This window comes from Loxodonta africana, chromosome 2, assembly GCF_030014295.1.
Source record: "Loxodonta africana isolate mLoxAfr1 chromosome 2, mLoxAfr1.hap2, whole genome shotgun sequence".
NCBI lineage: Eukaryota > Metazoa > Chordata > Mammalia > Proboscidea > Elephantidae > Loxodonta > Loxodonta africana.
The window spans coordinates 88,696,732-88,722,894 of NC_087343.1; the positions used below are offsets into that span (position 1 = coordinate 88,696,732).

The following is a 26,163-nucleotide window of genomic DNA, read 5'->3' on the forward strand; positions in this document are numbered from 1 at the left end:
ACTGTTCCTTGCTTCACGCTAGCAGAACCCAGATGTCTAGGAATAGAGAGTTTTGTGGTGGGTGTGGGCGCCCCCTGATGGAGAAATCCAGGACAGGTGGAGACAAACGAGTCCCCCAAATGAGGGGGTTCTCCTTCACAACCTTATATTCAAGGATGAAGAACCCTAGTTTACCACTCTAGAATCCGCGACGCAAGTCTAGGGGTTTGGAGAACCTGGAAATAAGGCGACCTTGTCTTTTGTCTGTAAGAAGTGCAGAGGCGCCTTCTCCAGAGGCAGCTGGAATCTGCGCGGCGCTTTGAGAGGAGGCTGCAGTTTGCTGAACACAGGCCAAGGGCGGATCCAGGTTTTTTGGGGCCTGTCGCATATACACTCTTGGGCATCTTTGAGAAGGGTACTACAAAGGGCCTTCCTTCTGCAAGTTTTAAGAAGGCTTATAACCATGTGAGTCCAATACTAGGGCCCAGGACTCTTCAAAAGAGAGACTCTCCTCGCGCCCCCGTCCAAACCTTAAGCTTCCTCAACTTCGAGACACACGTCGGACATGGGTATTGGGGAGAAAAAGGGCATCAGGCTGAAAAAGAAGGGAAGGGAAAGGAAGTGGGAGAGAAGAGACAGTGGGGGAAGGTGAAGAAGAAAGGAACAGATAGGGGCAGTTGCACGCTAACAGCCGGGAGCTGACCGGAAGGGTTCGTTTCCAGGTTTTGGTCTGAATTTCGCGGCTCATTTTTAAGATACTCTTTTAATTTCATCAACGATAACAAATGGGACTGGAGTGGCGTGCTGGGATGGGAGGGTGGGGGAGGAAATCGATGAGCCGAGGTGGTCCAGCCTGGCACAGAAAGGCTGGGACTAGGGGCTGCTGCCGGATCCACGTCGCCTGCGCGGGGGCAGGAACGGCGCCGGGCGCTCCCTGCAGCGCCGGGGCTCACCAGCCTCCGCCACGTGGGCTGGGGTTTCACCTCCCGGCCGAGACGGGTGTGACTTCCTGGGCTCCCCGACAGCTGTGTGATCGCACAGGCTGTCCGCGCAGCCTGCAGGCTGGCAGGGCGCCCCCGGTCCCCGCCCTCAGAATCCGATGGGGGCGGGGCTTTGCTTCCTCCGCGGGACCGGACCTGGGCGGGGCGAGACGGAGCCCCGACTTGGCGGTGAGAGCCCAGCGGCTGCGCACCCTTCGCTAACACTGCGGGCTGCGGCTGGTGTGAGCCAGGCTTCCATCCAGACGGCGCTAAAGCGCTCTTATAAAAAGAATGTTTAAGGTTTTTTCTTGTTGCTTGGGGCTTGTAAGAGGGGTATAGAATTTTTGACTCCAAGGAAACTCTTCTAGTCGAGAAATGAGAGGAGGGTTTATTTTATGCTACATATTTATATTTACTTTTAAAATGCATTCAACTCGGTCCAAAGACCTTTTTTATTCAAATACAAGACTAATCACTTTCCAGACTGCTATAAAGAGTTCGTCTGGAACTGGTAAACGATTGCCATTTGTCAGGACTGATAAAACTCCATGAGGGCAAACATGAAAGGATTGTGGATGTAACTCGGAGGTCCTTGGGCACAAGGAGCCTTAGCGTCGGTCTGACCCATAGTAGGAGCTCTGCACGTATTTATAAAATGACTAAACGAGTGGCCTGGGGAAAGTGGTGTGAGCTAGACTCGGCCACTTGCGGTTGTATTTCAAAAGCCTCTACGTGATCGCTTCTTGTTTGCAAAAAGGAGTTTTAATGATCTCAGATCTTCTCAAATTCTGGTATCTAATCCCTTTTCCCTTTCTTTTTCTCTCCTTCTAAAACCGTGACCTGAATTATTTTAAGTACTACATTCTCAGTTTACTGCTTGGCAATTGTGCCAAACCCCATCTTGAAAATATTCATATAAAGTCCTAAAATAGGATGTAGTGAATTTAGCATAAAATTATCATGAAGGTACCAGTGAAAACAGCAATTAATTTTCTGAGATAAAATCTGTCTCCAGTTGGGTAATACCTAACTTGGAGTGTAAGAGCAGCATAGTAAGAAAAGCGGCTTAAAGAGCCTGACTTCTAGTTCTGAGCTCTAAGTAAAGAAAGGAATACTTGATAAATTGTATGTGCCTGTCTTGACTAATACTCCAAATGGTTCCAATGGATTCCAAAGTGATTGAGCAATTACTTCCTCCAGCAGGAAGTCCACAGTACTTAATCTTTTAGGTGCTGGGAAGAGGGATGAGATTTAAGACAATCATTTAGGGTTTATGTAAGAGTTCAAATTTTTGTTTTTTCTTGGTAGCTTAAGAAAAGTGAAAAGTACTTTCTAAATTGTATTTTCTCCTTTTTAAAATGCAAGTTTGAAAAGAATCTCCCTAGATTTATATATCTACAGATGTAGGTTTCTTTTTTTGTTTTTCTCTCTATGCTTACAAATGGGAGTGAAACACCTGACATTCCAAGATACTTGTATCTGCATACTTGTAAATGATCTAACTCTGTTTTGGGCCTGAAAAGCTATCTCAAGGCTAAATATGATTATGTTAAAGGTACCTCCATTGTCCTCTCTTTTCTCACATTATTATGCTTAAATTCTTTGTGGTTAGTGATTGGTTACTATCTGACACTAACTGAGCATCAGAGCTTTCCAGGGCACGATGACCAACCAACAATGTCTCCGCAGTGATATAACTAACCTAGGCTTTCCTAGTGGAGCTTGAACATTTTTGTTGACCTTACTTGTGGACAAACAGCAGTAGATACTGTATTTAAAACGGGATATTGTCCTGTGACAGAGCAGAATTTCTCAAGACACACGGTTCTTTTGAAGAAAAGAATGAATGACTATAGTGGGCCATTATTTCACCACCCACTTAGAGAAATCAGTTAGGACTGACAAAAACGCATTGTTGGGGGTTACTGGCTCTGGTCTAAGAAAACATGCTGATTGTCACATAGGTCTGCACCTTACCAGAAAACACAAGGCCTGTACTCTCTCTAATTTGGAATCAGAACAAGGGGGAGTAGAGACAGATGTGTTGGCAGGGGCCTAGCGAGGATAAGATCACCCAACGGCAACGTCTAAATTGCGCCCTCCCACCCCAATTTCAAGATGAATAGACATTAATAGTAGCAACTTGTGAATAGAAACACCTTATCCCCTCTTGTCCGGCTGCCTCAGTCAGGCACCTTTCATATTTGTGGCGCTTCAGAATGTCATTCCGTGCCTCATCTGGCATCCCTTTGAATTTGAGCTCAGGGCAAGTGCCGCTCCATAGACCTATCTCTCTCTCTCTCTAGAAACCCTGATGGCGTAGTGGTTAAGAGCTATGGCTGCTAACTAAAAGGTGGGCAGTTCGAATCTACCAGACACTCCTTGGAAACTCTGTGGGGCAGTTCTACTCTATCTTATAGGGTTACTATGACTTGGAATTGACTCAACAGCAATGGGTTTGGGTTTTTGGTTATATATGTATATAATATACACATATATATAAAATATATTTTTTAAGTCCAGGGTTTTTAGACACTAGTAAGCTCTTACACTGAATGTGCTAGTATTTCATTGGTCAGTGCAAACAATCTTTGTTTAATGTGCTTGAGAGTTAGATTTTTTGAAATTCCTCTGGATAGGTCTATTATCTATGTTGTTATTGTTAGCTACTGTGGAGTCAGGCCCCCGCCCCGCACTCGGCTACCCCATGCACAACTAAACGAATGCAGATCTCCAGGCCTTTTATCTTAGTCCGTCTTACTCTAGAAGCTCCACAGATCTTGTTTCAACATCATAGCAACACGCAGCCCGCCACTAACAGACGGGTGGTGGCTGCACGTGAGGTTCATTGGCTGAGAATTGAATGCGGGTCTCCTGCATTGAAGGTGAGAGTTCTACCACTGTTGTTATCACTAACAGACTGTGCTTACTACACAGAAATGGAAAAGCAGAGAAATAGAAACGAGGGTTGAGGTGGGAGAGTGGTGCTGAAAACCAAGCAAACTTTAGGAAGTTTCTCATTCAGTAAGATCAAACACAGATGGCAAATAGCATTCCCTAGCAATTAAGGGCATGGGCAATGCCTCAGAAATGGGCATACATGCATTCTCTACAATGGTGGTGCGGTGGTAGAATCCTCACTTTCCATGTGAGAGACCCAGGTTTGATTCCCGGCCGATGCACCTCATATACCGCTGCCACCTCTGTTACTAGTGGATTGCGTGGTGCTAGCATGTTGAACTGGTTTCAGAGGAGCTTCCAAACTAAGGCGAACTAAGAAAAAAGGCCTGGTGATATACTTCCGGAAATCGGCCAAGGAAAGGTTTATGGGTCATAACTGTCTGATTCACAACCTATCATGGGATGGCACAGGACAGGGCAGCGTCTTGTTCAGTGGTACATGGGGTCACCGTGAGTCGGGGATTGATGCCATGGCAGCTAACAACAACGAAGATTTAAGCTTACACCTGTTTCTGTAGTTATATAGATCTTACCTAATTCTTTTAAGGCATTTGAAGAGGTGTCTATGTCTATAAAAATAAGATTACATAGTTTATAATAAACATATACAATACGTAGTCAATTATAGTTTTTTTTATTATTAAATTGCTGAATTAGATATTATCTATGGTGTAGTGTAATGAGCACTAACTTGCAATTAGAAGGTTTGGGTTGCACTCACCAGCTAAGGAAACCAGATTAAGACACAATTTCTGGACCTTTAGTGTCCTAACCTGTTAAATGGATTATAAAAATCAACAGGATCAATACCTGTGAATGGGCTTTGACAAAATGGAAAACTACAAATAAGGAGTGTTAACATATTATGTCCATGGAACTCATATTGATCAAATCCTATAATCTTGATAATAACACCATTACCCTAACCATGTATTTCCTTCTGAAATAGAAAATGAGTCATATTATTTTAAGAATTGTATAGTTTCAATGAACAGAAGACAGAGTCCAGAAATAGACCCAAATGGACATGGAAACTCAGTGGAATAGGAGGATTATTCAATAAACAATTTCGTAACAACCGATTGGTCCTCCTGAAATAAGCATCAGTCCCTACCTCATTTCTCACTCTAAACTAAATTTAACTAACAGTTGCCATCACATCGATTCTAACTTATGATGACCTTGTTTGTCAGAGGTAGAGCTGTGCTCCACAGGGTTTTCACTGACTGATTGCCAGGGCTTTCTTCCAAGGCACCTCTGCATGGACTGCAGCTTTCGTCCTTTTAGCTAGCAGCCGAATGCTGTAAATGCTGGCACCACTCAGAATTCCAAAATAAATTTAAGATGGATCAAACATGAAATGTAAAAATTGAAATTTTTAAAATAAAATGACTAGAAGAAATCAAGGGATTTTATTTAAAAAAAAACTAGGAGTAGAAAAATCTGTTCAAAGCAAAACATAACTCCAGAAGCCGTATTAAAAAATCGGCAAGTCTGACTAAGAAAACACGTTTGGAGAAGTATCTGAAGCACATGAGAGACAATTGCTAACTCTTTTGACATATCAAGAACTTTTACAAATAAATAAAAGAAGGACCAAAATCTATCAGAAAAATGAGCAAAGGTTATGTGCTGGGAGTCTCAGAAAGAGAAATATAAGTGTTTTTAATCATATGAAAAGTTGCTCAGCTCATTCATAACTAAAGAAATAGTAATTAAAACACCAATGATATGCTGTACCAATTTTAAATCAGTCAGGCCAAAAAAGGTAAAAGAGTTTGATGAAAGTTTGTGTTGGTCAGGTCGTAGAAAAACGGGGTCTCTCGTAGACTCTTGTGGGAATGTAAATAGCTCCACCTTTGAAAGATTTGGTAATAGCTATCAAAATTAAAAAAAAAAAAAGCATTTACCTTTTGGTCCAACTCCACTTCTAAGAATTTGTCATATAGATGTTGGTACAAATGTCACCCAGGACAGATGGACAAGGAAGTCCATTGCAGCATAGTTTGTAATAGCAAAAAATTGGAAACACCTTAGGGGCTCATCAGTCGAGAACTGGTTAAGTAAAAAATGGTATATTTATATAATGGAACACTATTCAGTTCTTAAATATAATGTAGAAAAACTGTATTTTCTGATTTAAAACATTCTCCAATATATGTTGTATTTAAGCAAAAAAAAGTAACATATCAAACAGTGTATATAATATATATCCAATTATGTAAAAAATGTGCGTATATTCATTCATTCAACAGATGTTTACTGAGTCTCCTGGGTATTGTGGATACAGCAATGAACAAAACATCAATGACCCTGTTCTGTAGGAGCTTAATCTAGAAAATGGAGAAAGACAATTCTCAAATAAATATATAAAATGATGATGGGTGCCTTGAGGAAAATAAAGCATGGTATTGAGAATAGAGAATGCAGACTGTTTTATATAGGGTCATGAGGAATTAGGAACAGGGGTTCACCAGGCAGAGGACAGAGCAGTGCTAAGTGCAACGACATCAAAAAGCTTAGTCAAGGCCAGGTTTAGGCATCCAGTTGCAGATTAGTGATAAATTTGTTTGAGGTCATTACTCATGCAGAGTAAATTCAATTTCATGTCTAAAACATGGGATTTCTTTCTTCATTACAGCTATTCCTCCTGTGAGAATGAGCCCAGGAGCAATATGATAGGCAATGTTTATTACATCCATTTTGTGGCTGACGTGTCCCAGACAATTGGCTGTCTAGGGTAACTAATTAGCAGAATGAATGGAAGACAAAACCACTATGTCTGCATCCTTAAGTCACCCTCTCTCAGCCAGGCTTCTCCAGGATCCAGGGGTGAATACTAACTATCTGTTTAATAGAACCTTGGCTCTCTCCTGCTCTGAGTCAGCTCATCCCTGGCATGGCCCTTATCCTCTCTGCAGTCATTTCTCATGGATAAGAATTCAGCATTCTGTTGACCTTGTCTCTTGTGTCTCCCAGACAATTAAACAGTCTCAGTAAGTTGTACCTTCATTGTTCAATGATTTTCTCCTCACTGACTTTGCTGGAGTAGAGGGCTAAATATAGGCATTGGCTCTCCTATCTCTCAGGTCTTTCCATGGAGACAGACTTGTTATCAGCAACAGACTGTGCTTACCAGACAGAAATGGAAGAACAGAAAAATAGAAACGGGGGTTGAAGTGGGAGAGTGTTGCTGAAAACAAAGCAAGAGGCTTTAGGAAGTTTCTCATTTAGTAAGATCAAACACAGACAGCAAATAGCATTCCCTTACGATCGAGGGCATAGGCATAGTTTAAGAAAATTAGAGAAAATGGGCTCTAAGGATGAGGTGATAGAAATATAGTTCTATAGCAGCTAAGGTCAGTGAAACAATCTGAGACATTTACTGTTGTTATTAGGCGCAGTGGAGTCAATTTCGACTCATAGTGACCCCATATGACAAAGTAGAACTGCCCCATTGGTTTTTCTAGACTGTAATCTTTATGGCAACTGATCTCCACATCTTTCTCCCGCAAAGCTGCTGCGTGGGTTTGAAGGCCAACCTTTTTGTTAGCAGCTGAGCACTTAACTGTTGTGCCACCAGGGCTTTTTGAGATATTTACTAAGGGGATATATTAAAAAAACAAAAGCCCAACAAGACCAATCATCGTCAAATCTATTTCAACTTATGAAGGCTCCATGTGTGTCAGAGCAGAACTGTACTCCATAGGGTTTCAATGGCTGTGATCTTTTGGAAGTTGACTGCCAGGCCTTTCTTCCAAGGTGCTTCTGGATGGATTCGATACCCCAACCTTTGCGACACTCAAGGACAAACCATCCTTAATTTAAGGGTTGCAAACTCAGGTGTCTATAGGGACCAGACATTAGTGGAAATGAATGAGAGGCTAAGCGGGGCAGTGATGGCCTGGAAGGCACAGGGCCAAACAGAGACTGCTGCTTGGTTAATGCAGATGATTTACTGCTGGAATATGGATCTAGTGTTGCCAGATCCTCTGATTTTTCAAGAGAGGCCTGAGATCTGGGATTTATTGTGAACTTTTCCAACTTTTAGGCCTTGGCAACTTATTCAAACATGTTTATGCAAATGTATTTAAAACAGGACTGACCTCTCCTTTGTATTTTTAATGCCCCTAATTCCTTCTCTAGACAAGTTTCAGGGGCTCTGATGCCTATACTTGTTTTGCCTATATAAATGAAGTACCATTTCCTCTCTCCCTTAAAAAAAAAAAAAAAAAAGCATTGTTATAAAGATGAAGTTTGGCTCCAGGTTAGACTTTTGAGTCTGGGATGGAAGGTTAGGTTGTGGAAAACCACATTCCCCATCAGAATCATACCTTCTCCTCTGGTTTTGCTAAGTGAACTGACATTGTAGATATTGGCAAATATCATATGCTACGGAGTCATGCTGGAGCCCTGGCGGTACAGCGGTTAAAGCTCTCAACTGCGAACCCAAAAGTTGGCAGCTTGAACCCACCAGCCACTCTACAGGAGAAAGTCTGCTTCCTACAGGGTCGCTATGAATTGGAATCTACTCAGTGGCAATGGGTTTGGGTTTTTTTTGGGGGGGGGGTACGGAGTCATGTTAAATATTCTACTGCGTTAATTAAAATGTGCTGCCAGTGTTAATTAGTCTACCCGCCATATTTACAAATGATTGTTGGCACTTCCACTTCAAAGTGCATTTCTGAACAGAACATGGAGGCATTGGTTATTCATTGGTCTACAAACATTCCTCAGGGGTCCACTCTGAACCTGACACTGTGGAAACATTGTGGGAATTAGTAAATTGAAAAGAGATCAACTCTACCTTCCAGAAGCCTACTGTTCTATAGAAGAGAGAAAATATGTTCAAAATTAATGATTCGGAGTATATAGGAACAAGTTACAGGACAAGTCATTGTCAATATAAAGTTGTACGCTGTTACTGTGGTGGTAGTCCAGGTTTTGATTTTCATATCCAAGAACTTGAAATATTTTTATTTTTATTATTAGTGATATGAAACCAGAAAAAGAAGATCTGTAGAAATCTTGAGTTAGTAATTTTGATAATAAATATTGAGTATCGAACGCACTTTGACACTGAGCTGTACTTTGTATGCATTATTTTATCAATTCTCACAATAACACCAATGATTAGGTACTAGTTTTCACTATCAAATAGCTATAGAAAATGTGGTTTAGGGAAAGTTAGTAACTTATCAGAGTCACAGACCGAAAGTGGAGGATGCAGAACTTCAATTCAGGACTATTTGACAGCACAGCCCAGACTTTCAATATTATGCTTTAAAGGTTTCCTGAAAAACAACAATAAGGACAACAAACAAACAAAAACAAACAAATCTGAGAACAATTTTTCTTGAAGGAAAATAAGAAATTATTGTTTATAAGGACAATTAAAGAAAGGTTTCTTATTTGGATTGTTAACATTCATGGAATACATTTACTTTAACAGCATTTTATGATACAATCTAAACTTTCATTTTGCTTGGAAACTTTAAAATTGAGAGTACGTAAAATTGATATCTTTTTTTTCCCCCCTTGGAATATTTTAGTGGCATTAAGGTATAGGTGAATATCTTCTACTTGCTGTGGTATCTTATAAGGAATTCAGAAATGTAGCACTGTTTGGGATTTCCCAATTAGTGTTTAACAAAGTCTATCAGCATATACCAGTAACGATTTGATAAATAGTAAATTGCTGAAAAGTATAAAGTTGATAGCCCTAAGTTAACCTCATACTTTTCATTGTGGGTTGTCACATGGCCTCTAGGTGAAAAATGTCATTATTATACTAGGTTATAAAAAGGTCCTTCAGAAAATACCTAGAGTTAAAGAATTTTATAACTTTGTTTTGTTCTAACATCTTCCTAGATATATAAAATGAAGAAATCAAACACAGAAGGATATTAAGGAACAAAGAATAGCTGTCATATACTATGAAACTGGACTTGAGCAAAAATTAGTCTTGGATTCTTACGGCTTTTTTTTTTTTAATCTATGTTTCCTAAATAATACAGAATTTGGATGTTTCTAAGGAAGATGTAAAGAAGCTATTCAGGGCACCGGTTAGAATATGTGTCAGGGTGCTTTTCACTGCAGTAACAAAAAGGCCTGATTTATTGGGTTTAAACAAAAACCTATCTATTATCTCATGTAAAAACAAGTCAAAAGGTAGGGCCCACTTTAGGTTGAACTTCTGAGGAATTAAGCCCTTTCCCTCCTGATTCTTGACTGCAATGGGATGTTTTTTTTTTTTCCCTTGGTCTTCTGATTCTCAGCTTTGTCGACAGAGGCCATCTCATACACTCATGTATGCAACACACCTACAACAGTTTTCAGGAGAAATATGCTATCATGACAATGTCCAATGAAGAAAAACAACCATCTCTCCCATTTTTCTCGTGATGAATATAAAAAAAGCAGGGATACCTCACATCTCGTTGGCCAAAATTGCATCACATACTCATTTAGAAACCAGTCACTGGCAAAGGGAATGGGACTACTGTAATTACCTTAGGAAAATCAGGATGGCCCCCTTGAGCTGGGGTTGAACTCAGGCTCTTCTAAAGCATATGGCCCTGTGAAGGAGGTCAGATGCTGGAATGGAATCAGACTTTCATTCAGAAGGAGAAGGAGGAGTGGCTACTGGGTAGCCAACCAACAATAGCTGTCATAGAATAGTTGTAAATACAGCCGAGAAGGCACAACTGTGGACAACAAATAATCCGCCATTCTTCTGAGATTGGCTGTTTGATTTCTAGATGGTCTCCAACACTGGTATTTACCCCCCTTTAATCATATCTTCTTAGAAATTTGAGTTGAAAGGGGCCATTCTGAGACTCAGATTATTAAATGCCCTTCCCAAAGTCACCTAATAAGTTAATAGCAAAGCCAAGGGCAGGGTTTCTTGACTTTTAGTACAGGGTGTTTTCTTTCATTCTTTGCCCTTGAGACTTTAGAACTGCTGGAACTGCTTTAAAAAAAACTCATGGCAAGCTTTGGTTTCTTTTGTAATTAATAACTTATTATAATGTGTTTATTTTATTTGTTCAGCCACCTAGAAACTAAATTGAGTCTGTGCTTTAAAAAGCCTGCTGAAGCCCTTATCCTGTTTTTATACCATGTACATGGAACACCAATGGATTCCTCTTCACATCTGATACAAATTCATTCCTCTCAATATCTCTATTGCTACCCCATCTTCTCTTGTTCCATCCATGACCAGCTTCCTGTTTCTAAATAGACTTTGTGGTCACCCTCCTTCTTTGGGCCAGATCCTGGCTTCTAGTTACTTAGGCTGTGGTCTGTATTACTCTTCCTAACGGCCTACTCAGCTGTGGCTGTCCCACATATCCACACTGTCATATGTCCCCAAATTGGGTTCTGGAATTATTTTGGTGACTACTGCATTGGGTGAGACTCAAACTAATAATTAAAGTGTTGAAACAATTTCTCCTATTACAAGTTCCCTCCTGTTTTTACAACCCAAGAGAAGTTGCTTTTTGTACTTTTGTTACATACAGTGCACTAATAGCATGTGATTTATGGCTTGCCACAAACCAGAATGCTCATGACTTGCTTTGCATTTTTCTTCATTTCTAGGACAAGATGTTGGTAAATATAAAAAGCATCTTATGGATGTTCTCTACCTTAATAGCAACCCATGCATTACATAAAGGTGAGTGTGGTAACACTTTTGTTGGTGCTATTTGAAATCAAAAGCTGAGTACTGGGGAGTGGAATGGCAATATGGAATCAGTGCACATAAAAGATGAAATTTTTGACCTATTCAGTGCTGAAAACTTTCAGCTAACAATATTATTTGGCTGAAAATAGTAGTTTTAAATAAACAAAATAATGATCAGTATGCTAAAGAAGCAAGTGGACTTTCAGTAACTTCCCAGAATACTTGCAAACTATGGGCAGAGGTTCACATCTGATATTGGGAATATTCTTAAAACTCATTTCTTCAATACTACTTAAAGACTTTTCTATAAAAAACAAGATCATTAAACATGTAACGGTCTAGGGTATGAAAAGAGTCAAGAAGATAAAGAAGGCTGACAACCAAGTTTTTGCCCCCATTTCTCTCTTTCTGTAATTAGACAAGTGCTTATGTATTGTTTTTCTTAGCTTTACGTTTTGTATCCACCTAATGAGTGTTCTGTAATTACAATTTTATTATCTAATATATTCAAGGAGATATATCCAAGAACTTGAAGTAAACAACAGTGACTTTTAGTGATCTGGCTTCTTCCTAGTGTACCTATGCAGGCTCGGCTTCCACTTCTTCCCCACACTCAGCCTATGCTTCCGATGTTCTAAAATAATTTACAATTTCATGCACAGGCATTTCTTTCTTTCTTTCTTTCCTTATTTATTTCCTTCCTTCCTTCCATTCATTTATCCACCCATTAGCAACTTTTTTTTTTTTTTATGTGCCAGGCAGTCTTCTGGGTATTTGGGGATACCACAGTGGACAAGTCATATATTGTCCTCATTTTAATTAAACTTCATCTTCTAGTTATTAGAGAAAGGCAATAGTAAACAAACAAGCCAGGTAATTTCATACTGAAAAAAATAAAGCAGAGTGAGGTCATAGAGAATAGGCTGTGTTGGGGAGAGAGAGACCTGTTTTTCATTTTCTAGCAGAATCCCTGACACATTTTCAGCTCTTAATTGTTTTGTGTTGAGTGAATAAGTGAATGAATAAATAAATGAGCAAATAAATGAATGTCTCCTTGATTAATCTAGATGGCCATCAGAGTATAGGCTGTACTGATTTGTTAACGGCCTGGGAGCTGTCTTCTTGAATATCTTTAGGAAGTTAAGTACCAGTGAAGGTCACAGAGAGGAAAGGACAGCAGCATTCAGAGAAGAGGGAAGGCATATAAATAAGACATGGAGAGAGGTGTTGGTTTGGGTGGGCAGAAATGGAAGTGGAATTACAGAGAAAGTAGTGGGAGAACCTTGAAGGACAGGGCAGTCACCCATCCACTTTAAACAAAGTTTAAACTTTCCACTTAAAGAAACAACTCGCAGAAACATTGGGGAGAATTACTTATATGGTAGCTCCTTGACAGTATTCTAAAATACCAATAATAACTAAAAATATTGAGTAATTTCTATGTGCCAGGCCCTGTTCTAAGTATATTACATAGTTACTTTATGTAATCCTAACTTTCCAATGAGGCAGATACTTTTATTACCCTCTTTTTGCAGATGAGGGAACTGTAGCACAAAGAGATTTGGAAACATAGCTAATGTGCAGGATCACTCAGCAAATTCGTGATGGAGGATCCAGGAGTTAACCCAGGCAGTCAGGCTCCATGGTCCATGCCCTTGACCACTGTATTATACCTTACTCCAAGAATCAAGTTCTTTGTAAATCCACGATTACTATCGAGAGATGTAATTAATTTGGGGCTAATTTCAGAAGAGTTTTATTTTTTCACATTATAGGCAAAGTAGAAAACTTATGATTCACGTAAAACAGATCTGCTGAGTTCATAGTAAGAGTGGGATACAATGCGAATACTTTCATCTTAAGGTTTTCTCTGTTTATTCCAAGGTACTCAAGAGGTCAATGACTAAAATGAATGAACACACTGTATACTGACGGTTGGCTTTATGCTAACACATGAAGAGCTCTTTGCTCTAACAATTCATGTTATATTAGGTTACAAATGGTCCTAATCAGTGATCCTCTAGGATTAACGTAGTTATTTGACTAGTCCTCTAATGGCAAGAAATGGTGTCATGCACGATCACGAGTCATTGGGTAAATGAGAGTGATATTTACTATTTGAGAGAGTGAAACATTCCCATATCCTCAATCTGCCATCTATTTGGCCAAAATTTCTGTGTGTGTGTGTTTGGTCAAATTGTGCAGATGGAATTTGCATCATCCTTATTTGGCAGAATTTACTGAGAATGAGGGGTAATTGATCATTCATTATTTAGATCTTTCTCTCTTACTGTACTCCTTTAGACCAAAGCCATCTGGTGGGAACAGTGAGTTTTGTTAGGATTCGTTTCAATTACTTGCATTGTCAGAGTTTCAAACAAGTTCCTGCAGGTAGCAGCTTTTTTAAAATTTTATTTTAAAGCATAGCCTATAAACATGATTCACTGAATTACTAAATTTCTTTCATTAAATATTTAGATTTAGTGAACTTAGCTCTTGTTACCCAATGCATTAAGACCCAGGATTTAATACACAAAAGATTTGACCACACAGCTTTTTGTTAATCTTGTCATTAAGACTAGATTCTACATGAATATGCATGTTTATACAACCAAAGCTTTTAATGTTGTTATATCTATAAACATTCAGAACAATAAATAGCCTTTGAGAAATTTGCTTTTTTACATCATTTTGCTCCAATGTATCTTTTTTATAACCATGCAATTATTTATCAATGCCTTAAAATTCAGAAACCTCCCTAATTAGATAGATTGGGCTGGATCTTGTGGCTGCCTCTCCACAACTAAAATTATGAAAAGAAAGTATAATCTGCTAATAAATATTAAGGAATTAGAAGTAATTTGTCTTTTACTTATTTTGAAGGAGATGATAAAGAATATTGTATTTTATATGATAATTGAAGTTGATGGTAAAGCTGTTTATTTCCCATAAAAAAAGCATTATTTTATTTGTGGTGAATAAAATCATCTAATTCTTCAGGAAGCAAGAAGAAAAGATTTCGCAGAACGTAGGATGAACGTAAGTGAGGAGGTTTTAGCCCACAGAATCCTCACCCCTTCCTTTCCCAGACTCCCGTTTTTGGCAAAAAGAAAAATTAGAGATCGCCTTTGTGCTGTCATCATCTCCTTAACTGGGTCCAAATTTAAGAAATATGACACAAGTGGGGGTCACTGTCAGGGAGTCACCTGTGGACTTCATGAACTTATTTTAAAAATAATGAAATTTCTAAAAGATTTTAGTTTAGATAGTAATTAAAGAATTACAGAAATAGGATGAGTATGTATTCTGAGGAGTCCCTGGGTAGTGCAAACAGGTAATGTACTCACTCAGCTGCTACCTGAAAGGTTGGAGGTTTGAGTCCACCCAGAGGCACCTCAGAAGAAAGGCCTCGTGATCTACTTCCAAAAAATCAGCCATTGAAAACCATACGGAGCACAGTTCTACTCTGACGCACACCCTGACATACACATGGTCACCATGAGTCAGAATGGACTCTATGGCCACTGGTTGGTTAGACTCTGAAAGGCAACTAAGACTAATATTTCTTATGAGATTTAATTTAGGAGTAGGGGAAGAACCCAGTCAATATCAAATTTAAAAGATTATTCAACTAATTATAAAGAGACATGTGTTCTGGCCCAGGTCCTATCATGGGCCAGCCATGAGCTTGAGTGTCATTTTCTTTCGGTGGAACATCCTTAGTAAGGGATTGGGCCAGTGTCACTCTGAGGTTGCTCTTTAAGTAAAACAAATTTATTTGTCAACCAAAGTGGCCATTGAAAATGGAATTATTTCTCTGATCTTATATTCCAGAATGCTAATAATCTCAGTAATATTTTAAAAGATTAATTTAGGGCAGCTAATTCATGGCACATTTAATTTTACTTTTATTTAATCTTGTTAAGTACTTTAATCCTGTTTTGGACAAGGTATATATTGATTAATAGAGTGATTTTCAAAAAAATACCTCATAGCAATGACCATTGTAAGTTTGAAATAATTAGTGATCTCTATAGTGAAAAACCAAAACCAAACCCATTGTTGAGTTGATTCCAACTTACGGCACCCCATAGGACAGAGTACAACTGCCCCATAGGGTTTCCAAGGAGTGGCTGGTGGATTTGAACTGCTGACATTTTGGTTAGTAGCCAAGCTCTTAACCACTGCACCAGCAGGGCTCTGATCTCTATTATAGATACACTAAATATAATACTGTATTAATTATTTTAGATTTATTTGTGTTCAAACATTATATAAGGTTTTATAGGGCAGTTTTTTGAAGTTAAATTTCAATCTTAAGCAATAGAAAGTATTTTTTTTCTTAGAGCATAAGATCTCTATAATATCTTCCTGCAATTTTCAAAATGACTTACCTGCAACTGAATCTTGAGTCTACATTGAAGCTGTATCATTTCATATGCATGTTCATATTGAGATGGGCCTTACCAATATCTTTGACCACTAACATAGATATACGCCACTCTGTAAATTAAAAATCATTATATCACTCCACCTAGTGATAACTTATAGACCATATTTCCATGAAGTGAGATTTGCTTGTGCATTAACAATAATTTGTATTCTTACTCCAACATTTTTTTTAGCCCAATTAGTACGCTCTTGGGGCAGAGGGATGGATTCCTTTAAGAATGAAAGAACATTTTCTTTTGCATGTAATGATGTCGATTGTAGTCAATGTATTCTTGATCATTAAATGTTCAAGGGGTTAAACAGAAAGACATTTTGCAGAGAAATATTTTATTTAGAAGGGCTAGGTGAACAGTAGCCAACTTTCCCCTCAGGAGATACTCGAGAGGCAGTCTTTCACTGCAAAGTGATTGCAGCTGGATTTACCATTATGATAAAACGTTTGGTTCAAACACAGGACCAAAGGGAATGAATCCTTTAAGTATTAGACTTTTTCCAGCTCCAATCCAGTGATGTACTTTTTACAAAAATTCTCACTTCCTTCTTCAAATTTATTTGCATTTCCTCTAAGGTGAAAAAAAAAAGGTGATGTGGCAGTTAAATGTTTTTCATCTTCTGACCTGCAGACGTAATTTTTCACCTTTCAATTACTTTTTATTCTTTTGCCCTTGATTGCCTTCTGTGCTCACTTTATTTTACCACGCATTTTGTTTACATTACACTGTTACATGTGCTTTGAAATGGTTGCCATATTTCAGTACATAAAAGGAGCTTTATTATCCTCTGTCTTTGTTATAAAATTATTTTAATTGTCTCACATTGAAAGTACAAACCAAACCACTGTAAGAATTTCTTGACCATTCACATATTTAATACACTAATTTTGTTTTGTTTTTTAATACTGTTGATCTGGTATTTTCTCTTTCCTCTAGTTGATGTGGAAAAAAATCTTCCCGTGAAGGGCTCCCTCTCTGGAAAAGTCAGCCTACCTTGTCATTTTTCAACCATGCCCACCTTACCACCTAGTTACAACACAACTAGTGAATTTCTTCGAATCAAATGGTCTAAGATTGAAGTGGACAAAAATGGAAAGGATTTAAAGGAGACTACTGTTCTAGTGGCCCAAAATGGGAATATCAAGATTGGCCAGGGCTACAAAGGGAGAGTGTCAGTGCCTACGCATCCGGAAGACGTGGGTGATGCCTCACTCACCATGGTCAAGCTGCGTGCAAGTGATGCGGGCCTCTACCGCTGTGATGTCATGTATGGGATTGAGGACACACAGGACACCGTGTTATTGACAGTGGATGGTAAGACTTGTAAGAAGATAGTACAACATGATACCTTATTCAGAATGTGAAAGGACAAACAAAAGTAATTCTGTTATCCTGGGAAAAAACATCAAGCAAATCAACATTCCATGTCTTTCACCAAAAATGAACTCTTTGTTTTTCAGTTCTGGGGTCAAGGCAGGTGACTTTTTGTGAATTAAAAAAAAAAAAAATCAAGTTGATTAATTAAAGGTAGTGAAGTATATTGTTGTTATGTGCCATCGAGTCGATTCTGACTCATAAAGACTCTATATGACTGAGTAGAACTGCCCAGAAGATTTTGTAGGTTGTAACTTTACAGGAGCAGATCACTGGGTCTTTTCTTCCACTGAACTGCTGGTGGGTTTGAACCACCAACCTTTAGGGAGGAGCCAGGCTCTTAACCATTGCACCCCAGGGCTCCTTAGTAAATATGTTCTTGTTGTGTGCTAAGTATACTGGAAAAATGAATACCTCAGAACATGGTAAACAGTTCAATATTCATTATTTCAGGGTTGAGATCTATCAAGCACTATTCTTTAAGACTGTAAAGGCTTGATCTACATTTTTTTCAATACATATTTATATGCCAACTTATTTTCCCCCTTGTTTTCTCACTCTCTTGATATTATTATTGTTGAAGTATTTGAGTTTGCTTTTAAGAAATATAAATTCTATCTTATATTGAAAAATAAAGTATTTAGTAAGTACTATGTTATGGTACATATTGGTTGGGTATGTTATGGTACGTATTGGTGGAAGCCCTAGTGGCATAGTGGTTAAAAGTTTGGCTGCTAACTAAAAGGTCAGCAGTTCAAATCCACCAGGTGCTCCTTGGAAACCCTATGGAGCAGTTCTACTCTGTCCTATAGGGTCCCTATAAGTTGGAATCAACTCGATGGCAATGTTTTTTTTTTTTTTTTTTAATGGTACATATCAGAGCCCAGATGTTGCAGTGGTTAAGAGCTTGACTGCTAAGCAAAAAGCTGGCAGTTGAAAACCACGAGCCGCTCCTTAGAAACCCTATGTGGTCATTCTACTCTGTCCTAGAGGGTGGCTGTGAGTCAGAATCGACTTGACAGCAGTGGATTTAGTTTGGTTTTTTTGTATGGTACATATTACAGTGCCTTTAAAATGCCAACATTAAATAATTATTGAGTTGGATTAAAAAAAAAAAGAATTTAGTCCATTTTTTTTTTTTAAGGCTAATGCACTAGTAGTTATCCATTAAGTCTTGTAATGAGACATTTTAGTTTTATCCTCTTGCAGTGGTAGTTTACATGTCATTTGAATTTAAGTTAGGAGACAAAGCAAAAAAAAATTGCTTTAATTGGGTACACACATAATGCCATAGCTCTTGGAAGGATATTATTTTGGCAAGTTATTAAGCAAAATTCTAATACCCAGACATGATGGAACAGATTTTCTTCTAACCTTCCATTTTCCTATAAAATATTTACCTTTCAGAAATATATACAAAGGGATTTATTAAAACTCTTTCTTGTGTAGCCAAAAGGAAATACTTTGAATTTCAGATGCAACAGATCAACTTTCTGAACATCCTTTTACATTCGGATTCTATTGCTTCCTTCTATAAATCTGTTTTTATGTTGTCTGGGTATCCATTAAATATTCTGGGCTCTTTTAACATTTTTATCATTTATTTTAGTTAACCTAAGATTATTCTACTGTCATTTCTTTTATTTTATATATATGTGTGTGTACGTGTGTGTGTATATATATATATATATATTTAATTCCAAAAGGAGTTTTAACAACTTCTTACAATTTTTGGTATTAAAGAATTAGCAATGGATTTGTCCCTTGCCCCTCTGAAACAATGGAAATCCTCTACTTAATCTCCTTAGCCCCATGGGGTCTTCACATTATGCCAACAATTACACATACTTATACATCCCTATCATGGTCATGGGGGCCCCTTTGTGCCCTCTTACCACCAATCTTCAGTGTAAGCACAAGAGTTTTAATTACCAAAAAGGCTATTTGAAGCTTTGATCATCGTAAGTCCAGGTTCTTGCTTAGGCCTTAGAGATTACAATAGGCTATCTCTCATACTTACCAGAAAGTACCATATATACTTCCTGGCAATTTTATAAAGCTTCTACAAATGTACAGATTTTCTGAAAGGCATTTGATTAATTTTTTGTAAGAGTTTCTATTCGAGGTGTAAAAGTGGGAAAATGAATGTTAGTTGTCAGTGTATTTACTTGGTCCGGGGCAGGCCTTTTTCTGTTGACACTGATCAGAGGTGCTTATCTATGAACTGACTAGTCCATTTCCCCAGAGTTACTTTATTGGCACACACTCAACTTGGAAGAGAGAGATCATGAAAGGAAAGTCATATGGGAAATAATCTTATAGCTAGGAGTCAAACTGTGAGTGAAACACTGTTGTCAGCCCCAGGAAATTACTAGGGATGAAAGGAAAGTAGAAGCTGTCTTGGGAACCATAAGTCATTCCAAATAAAAAAAGGTCATCTTAAACGAATGGTTAGAATAATTTAAATCTTCGTCTTAATAAAATCTCATTGTAAGATCCAGTTGCCCCAGTTTCTATTTTCCAGCAATTTTCTGGGCTGGACTAACTTTGTAGGCTTGTGGAAATGAGTCACCATTTATTGCAGCTAAAAATGGAGATGCTCTTTTTGCAATGGAAGGAGAGGACCCAGGCTCTATCCCCGCTGCTCTTCTCTCACCCCTTTGATAATTCCTTGAGCCCTGGAGACCAGAACCACTAGTTTAGCCAACCTTAAAATACAACAAAATGGAATTTGAGGCAAGTACCAAGGTGTCTAGCTTCATACCAAGGGATTCTGGAGAACTTTATTTCAGGCCTTCTTTAGGACAAAAATCTTACATTTTGCCTTTGCTGTCACAGCAAAGACCCTAAATTATGCTGGTCAGGTAGTGAATACGATTACACCTTTGGGTAGTACATAATAGCCTACCCGACATTTTTGCGCCCTCTGCTTAATTTGACTTTCACATCAATCAAATCACATAAACAATATTAGTTCCACTTTATGCGGAAGCAAATTAAGGCTCAGAGAGACTGACTTGTATGTGACTAAGAAGCAAAGTAAGGATTGAAAAAAGGCTTTTGATTCACACATAGTGCAGTGTCTTTTGCAGTCTAGTGTATTGTCTCAAGGCCCCTAGGTGGCATAGGAGTTTGCAACTGGCTGCTAACCTAACGGTTGGCAGTTCGAACCCATCCAGTGATGTCGTGGAAGAAAAAGCCCTGGCAATCTGCTTCTGTAAAGATTACAGCCAAGAAAACCCTATGGAGCTGTTCTACTCTGTAACAGATGGGGCTGCCATGATCAGAATCCACTTGACGACAACAGGATTGGTTTTTAGGCTTTATATTGTCTCAGGAAGTAACTATCTCAATGTTTTATGTTTGGAGGAAGTGGTATTAGTGAATGTTTACATGGAACATGCAAATGTTTCCTGTTTCTGTCGAGTTGTCGCTGGGAAAAATCATGAAGTAGGGGAGTTGATATTACGGCCTGCTTAACTCTTGTGTGTTCTGGAGCATCTACTTGCTTTAAGTTCCCAGTGTTCCTGTGACAAATATTGCCTGCGATTAGGACAGCTACCTACCACTGGGTATTTAGTTACTTAAATCCCCTTCTAGGATTGTTTACGTGTTAATAGAAAATTCCTGGCTAGGAAACTTTCTAATGGAAAGGAATGGGAGACCTAGGTGTTAGGCATTTTGGAGCCCTTCAAATCACCATGAAGGTGACTTGCATAGTTCTGGCTTCATTGAACAAAAAAGTATTACATCAAGTAAACATAAAGAACCATCATGATGTTATTACCATTTCCTATTTCCAATTAATTGGATACATTGCTCCAGTGAGAAATTTTGCACAATATGGTGGGAAATGTGAACATGCTCCTAACTGCTTGCTGCTTGCTGTCTTTGCAGGAGTTGTGTTTCACTATAGGGCTGCGACCAGCAGGTACACTCTGAATTTTGAAGCCGCAAAGAAGACTTGTTTGGATATTGGTGCAGTCATAGCAAACCCAGAGCAGCTCAATGCTGCCTATGAAGATGGATTTGAGCAGTGTGATGCAGGCTGGCTGTCTGACCAGACCGTTAGGTGAGAGGTCTAGGGGCCGCAGGCTTTAATTCATTCATTGAATGCAAGAGAAAAGTGCCACTTAGTATCTGTTTATTTCCTCAGATATCCCATTCGGACACCCCGTGAAGGCTGTTACGGAGATATGATGGGGAAGGAAGGAGTCAGGACCTATGGATTTCGTTCTCCTCTTGAAACTTATGATGTGTATTGTTATGTGGGTCTTCTGGATGGTAAGAGCTTTACATTCCTAGAGTTTCATTCACATTAAGAAAATTGAGGGAAAGACACCTTGGAACGTTACAAATCTTCCTTTGTTTGGATTCCAAACAGCAGCATTTAGTGTAAATGACTGTATGATTCTGTGGTAAAATAGGCTTAAATTAAAGCAGAGGGAGAAGGAGGGGTGTGTAAATGGTTATGCAGGTTAGAGATGTCTTTTAGTTAATGGCAGGTTTTCTTATAGCCATGCTGCAATTGGACTGTTTCCACTACACTTTTAGAGCATTAAGAATAGAAAGTTGTAAGGGTGGTACCTATTCTAGTGAGAACCTCGGGTACAAATTTCTGTGATGACAAGCCACTGGGAATCCAAGTACTGATATTTGCAATAAAAAAATTAAACACCCCAAAACTCAACTGAATAACCCTGTAAACTAGCCCAGGAGAGATTCAATGTTTCACATTTCCTCATATATTTTGGTTGCACTCATATGCAAAGGGATTATTCGTTCATTCAACCAATCAACACATTAAAAGAACACCTACTGTGTGATGGCAATGGGGGTTACCAAAAGGCCAGTGGTTCGGAATCCACCAGCTGCTCCTTGGAAACCCTATGGGGCAGTTCTGCTCTGTCCTATAGGGTCTTTATGAGTCAGAATTGACTCAGCTCCAATGGGTTTTTTTACTGTGTGATAGGTACTCTGCTAGTCATTAGGAATATGAAGCCAGGTACCACATAGCTCTTGCTTTAAAGGTGCTTTGAGTCCAATTGATTTTGGCACTATCATTTCTCACTCAGCATGAGTCAGAGATTTTAAAGACAGAAGTTTGACTTTAACAGTGGCACCATTGTGTAAAGTGCACCAAAAACCAAACCAAACCTGTTGCCGTCAAGTTAATTCCAACTCACAGCAACCCTATAGGACAGAGTAGAACTGCCCCATACCACTTCCAAGGTGTGCCAGGTAGATTTGAACTGCTGACCTTCTGGTTAGCAGCCTATGGTGCCAGGGTAGTTTTATTATAAAAACACATGGAAGAGACATTTCTGGTACTTTTGAAATGGGGTTTCATTTGTATTAACAGATACCTTACTTTTAATAAATAAAAAGTATTGAGCTGATTTGTATTTTTAATTTTGGCTGGGTACACATAAAAAAGAATGACCTTGGGTTTCTAATGTATAAAATCAGGAGATTGGACTAGATAATAGGAAACCCTTGTGGTCTAGTGGTTAAGAGCTACGGCTGCTAACCAAAACGTTGCCAGTTCTAATCCACCAGGCGCTCCTTGGAAACTCAATGAGGCAGTTCTTCCCTGTCCTGTAGGGTTGCTGTGAGTCAGAATTGACTTGACGGCAATAGGTGGGGACTGGATAATTTCTCTGGTCCCTTCCAACATTAAAATTCTGTGATTCTATGAATTGAAAAAACAGCTTCAAAGATTGAGAGTTAAAAAATAAGCAGTTTAACAAGTGGCCATCTAAGATGCATCAATTGGTCTCAACCCACCTGGATCAAAGGAGAATGAAGAACACCAAGGTCACATGATAACTATGAGCCCAAGAGACAGAAAGGGCCACATGAACCAGAGACTTACATCATCCTGAGACCAGAAGAACTAGTTGGTGCCCGGCCACAACCCATGACTGCCCTGACAGGGAGCACAACAGAGAACCCCTGAGGGAGCAGGAGATCAGTGGGATGCAGACCCCAAATTCTCATAAAAAGACCAGACTTAATGGTCTGACTGAGACTAGAGGAATCCCAGCGGTCATGGTTCCCAAACCTTCTGTTGGCCCAGGACAGGAACCATTCCCGAAGACAGCTCATCATACATGGAAGGGACTGGACAGTGGGTAGGAAAGAGATGCTGATGAAGAGTGAGCTACTTGTATCAGGTGGACACTTGAGACTGTGTTGGCATCTCCTGTCTGGAGGGGGGATGGGAGGGTAGAGAGGGTTGGAAGCTGACAAAATTGTCACGAAAGGAGAGACTGGAAGGGCTGCCTCATTAGGGGGAGAGCAAGTGGGAGTATGGAGTAAGGTGTATATAAACTTATATGTGACAGACTGACTCGATTTGTAAACGTTCACTTGAAGCTCAATAAAAATTAAAAAAAAAATAAGCAGTTTATATTTTTGTAATACCCTTACTGAATTTGAATAGGCAGGCCTGCTTCCAAAAAGGTTGTTTAATGTGTGTTTCTCTAGCATCTTAACATTCTTATTACCATTGTCATTTAAGACTGGCGAATGTATTTTGTAAATAAAAAGTGAGACACTAATAATTTCGATTTTTATGTAGTGACAAAGGGATAATATATGTAATATCTAAGCTACGGTTGATATATGTAAAACCAGAACTTTTCTTTTCCCTTTTTTCAAGTTTTATTGACTTAAAAAAATTACACGTATGTATATATATATAGAATAGGAGATAGCAGGAGAATCTGGTTCTAGGAAATACATCTGATTATTGCTATTTCAGTAAGGTGGAAAATTTTATCTATCACTATTGCTCTAATTTAGAATAATATCCATCAGAGCGATAAAACAAAAATCTCTGGAATGCTGGTAATACTGGAACTGAACTAGAACTGGAACTGAACTAGAGCTATTTTCTGAGAAATTACATGTAAGATCTAACTACCTATAAGATCTTTACCAAATGTAACTGAAATGGTGCTTTCAGGTGAAAATCCGAGGCCTAATCCAAATATGAGTAAGTATCCCAAGCCAGCCTCCTTGATGGAAAGACAGGTTTATGTACCCAGGATGCCACCAGCAGGAGAGCCCCAGAGGTTGCTCTATGTGTCTGTTCTTCAGTCTTATCCTGATGGAGCTACAAGAGCCTCATTCTCTTAGGACACAGATTCCCCAACTCCGAAAGCATTCCTTCAAGCTTAGAGGAGGCCTCTGTGAGTTCTCAGCTTCTAGAGAAGTACCAGAAATCTTGTGCCCTTTGTAAGTATCATCTGAAGTACTTTTGACAGGTCCAGGTGGTGAAAGTCCTGACAGAGACCTTCCAGCAATACTGTACTCACCAGTCATTGAGAGCTGGCTCCCCTACAATCTGCTCAGAGTATCATAACCAGTGTGCAGAGAACTGGGCTCTGTAAGAAATTAGCTCTGAGCATGTGCATGTAGCCTACAATGGGGAAGGGTTTGCTAGTCTTATAGAGGCCCCTCCTTCCCCGTTTCAATAAACATAGTCACTTCTAAGGCAACTGGGATGTATAAATCCAGTTTCTGCCCCAATATTACCCAATTGTATTTTATATAGTTACTTGGGGGTGTGTGCCCCATATATTTGATGAATGAAAACTGTAATGTAGAATACAGCATAACTTTAATTGGGGCATTTATACCAAATCAACAGAGTTCTAACCCTTTTTGCTTAGCATATAAGAGCGGGAAGAGAAACAGAAAAGAATCAGTACAAATACTCTTTCAAGAACCGGCTGAAATTTGTGTGAGTAGTTTAACGAGACTTTTACTTGTTCAGCTGAGGAATCTTGACAATTCTGGAGGATATTCAGCATGTTTACAATATGGCTTCAGAAATTTTTCACTTTTTATTTGTTGGCCCTTGGAATCATTAGCAAAACTTTGGATACTGGCTTTATCTCTTTTGACTTGAAATTGCAGGGGGTTGAGGTTTAAAGGGAGTTCCTGGGTGGTACAAACAGTTAATGTGCTCAGCTACTAATTGAAAGGTTGGAAGTTTGAGTCCATCCGGAGGTCCTTAGAAGGAAGGCCTGGCTCTCTACTTTTGAAAAAGCAGCCATCAAAAACCCTATGAAGCAAAGTTCTACTCTGACACACATAGAGTCTCCATGAGTTGGAATCAACTCCATGACAACTGTTTTTTTTTGGTTTGGGGGTTAAAGAGACCTTCACAAAATCATTCTTGTAAGATATTTCTCTTTACTTTGCTGAAGTGTATGTCCCTTTGAAATAAAGACCATTTTCTTCTGTGGGTTGATAAAAATTCATGTGGAAAGTTGGCTGTGTAAAATTACATCCGGTGTTTTAATAGCCACGTGGATAAAAGATTGCTTTGACTGTTAGCCAAAATTCCTTATATGAGATATTCATAGCTATATTTATGAATATAATAGTTCCCATCTTGATTTTATTATATATATACTTTTTTTGATTTTATTATATTTTTGAGAACCAAGTGAGTGTGTTTAAGAGGTGCTGGGCAGTCAGAATTAGAGATGTTGACATGATGGAACATTTACACACAAATTAGGAGCCAAGGTGCAATTACTTTCTATCAGAAGCCCTATTACTCTAGATAAGCTTAAGAGAAATGTCAATTAACTATGCAATGAAACCTAATTAAAAAATAAATTAATTTTGCTGTAATTAATTTATTTATTTTGAAATATAGTTAGCTGACAGAATGTCAACCTTCTGACTTTTTCTCCTTTCATGTATTATAATGTCATAT

At 38.8% G+C, this 26,163-nt stretch overlaps 1 protein-coding gene across 2 annotated transcripts in view; it reads left to right on the forward strand.

The window, feature by feature from the left end:
* Positions 1-26,163, forward strand: part of VCAN (versican) — a 119,459-nt gene that overhangs the window by 2,011 nt on the left and 91,285 nt on the right. For both annotated transcript variants that reach the window (XM_003408123.4, XM_003408124.4), the window contains exons 2-5: positions 11,523-11,598; positions 16,989-17,366; positions 21,324-21,498; positions 21,583-21,710. In XM_003408123.4, coding sequence (XP_003408171.2) covers positions 11,529-11,598; positions 16,989-17,366; positions 21,324-21,498; positions 21,583-21,710 — 751 coding nt within the window. In that variant the 5' untranslated portion in view covers positions 11,523-11,528. The remainder of the gene's footprint in view (positions 1-11,522; positions 11,599-16,988; positions 17,367-21,323; positions 21,499-21,582; positions 21,711-26,163) is intronic.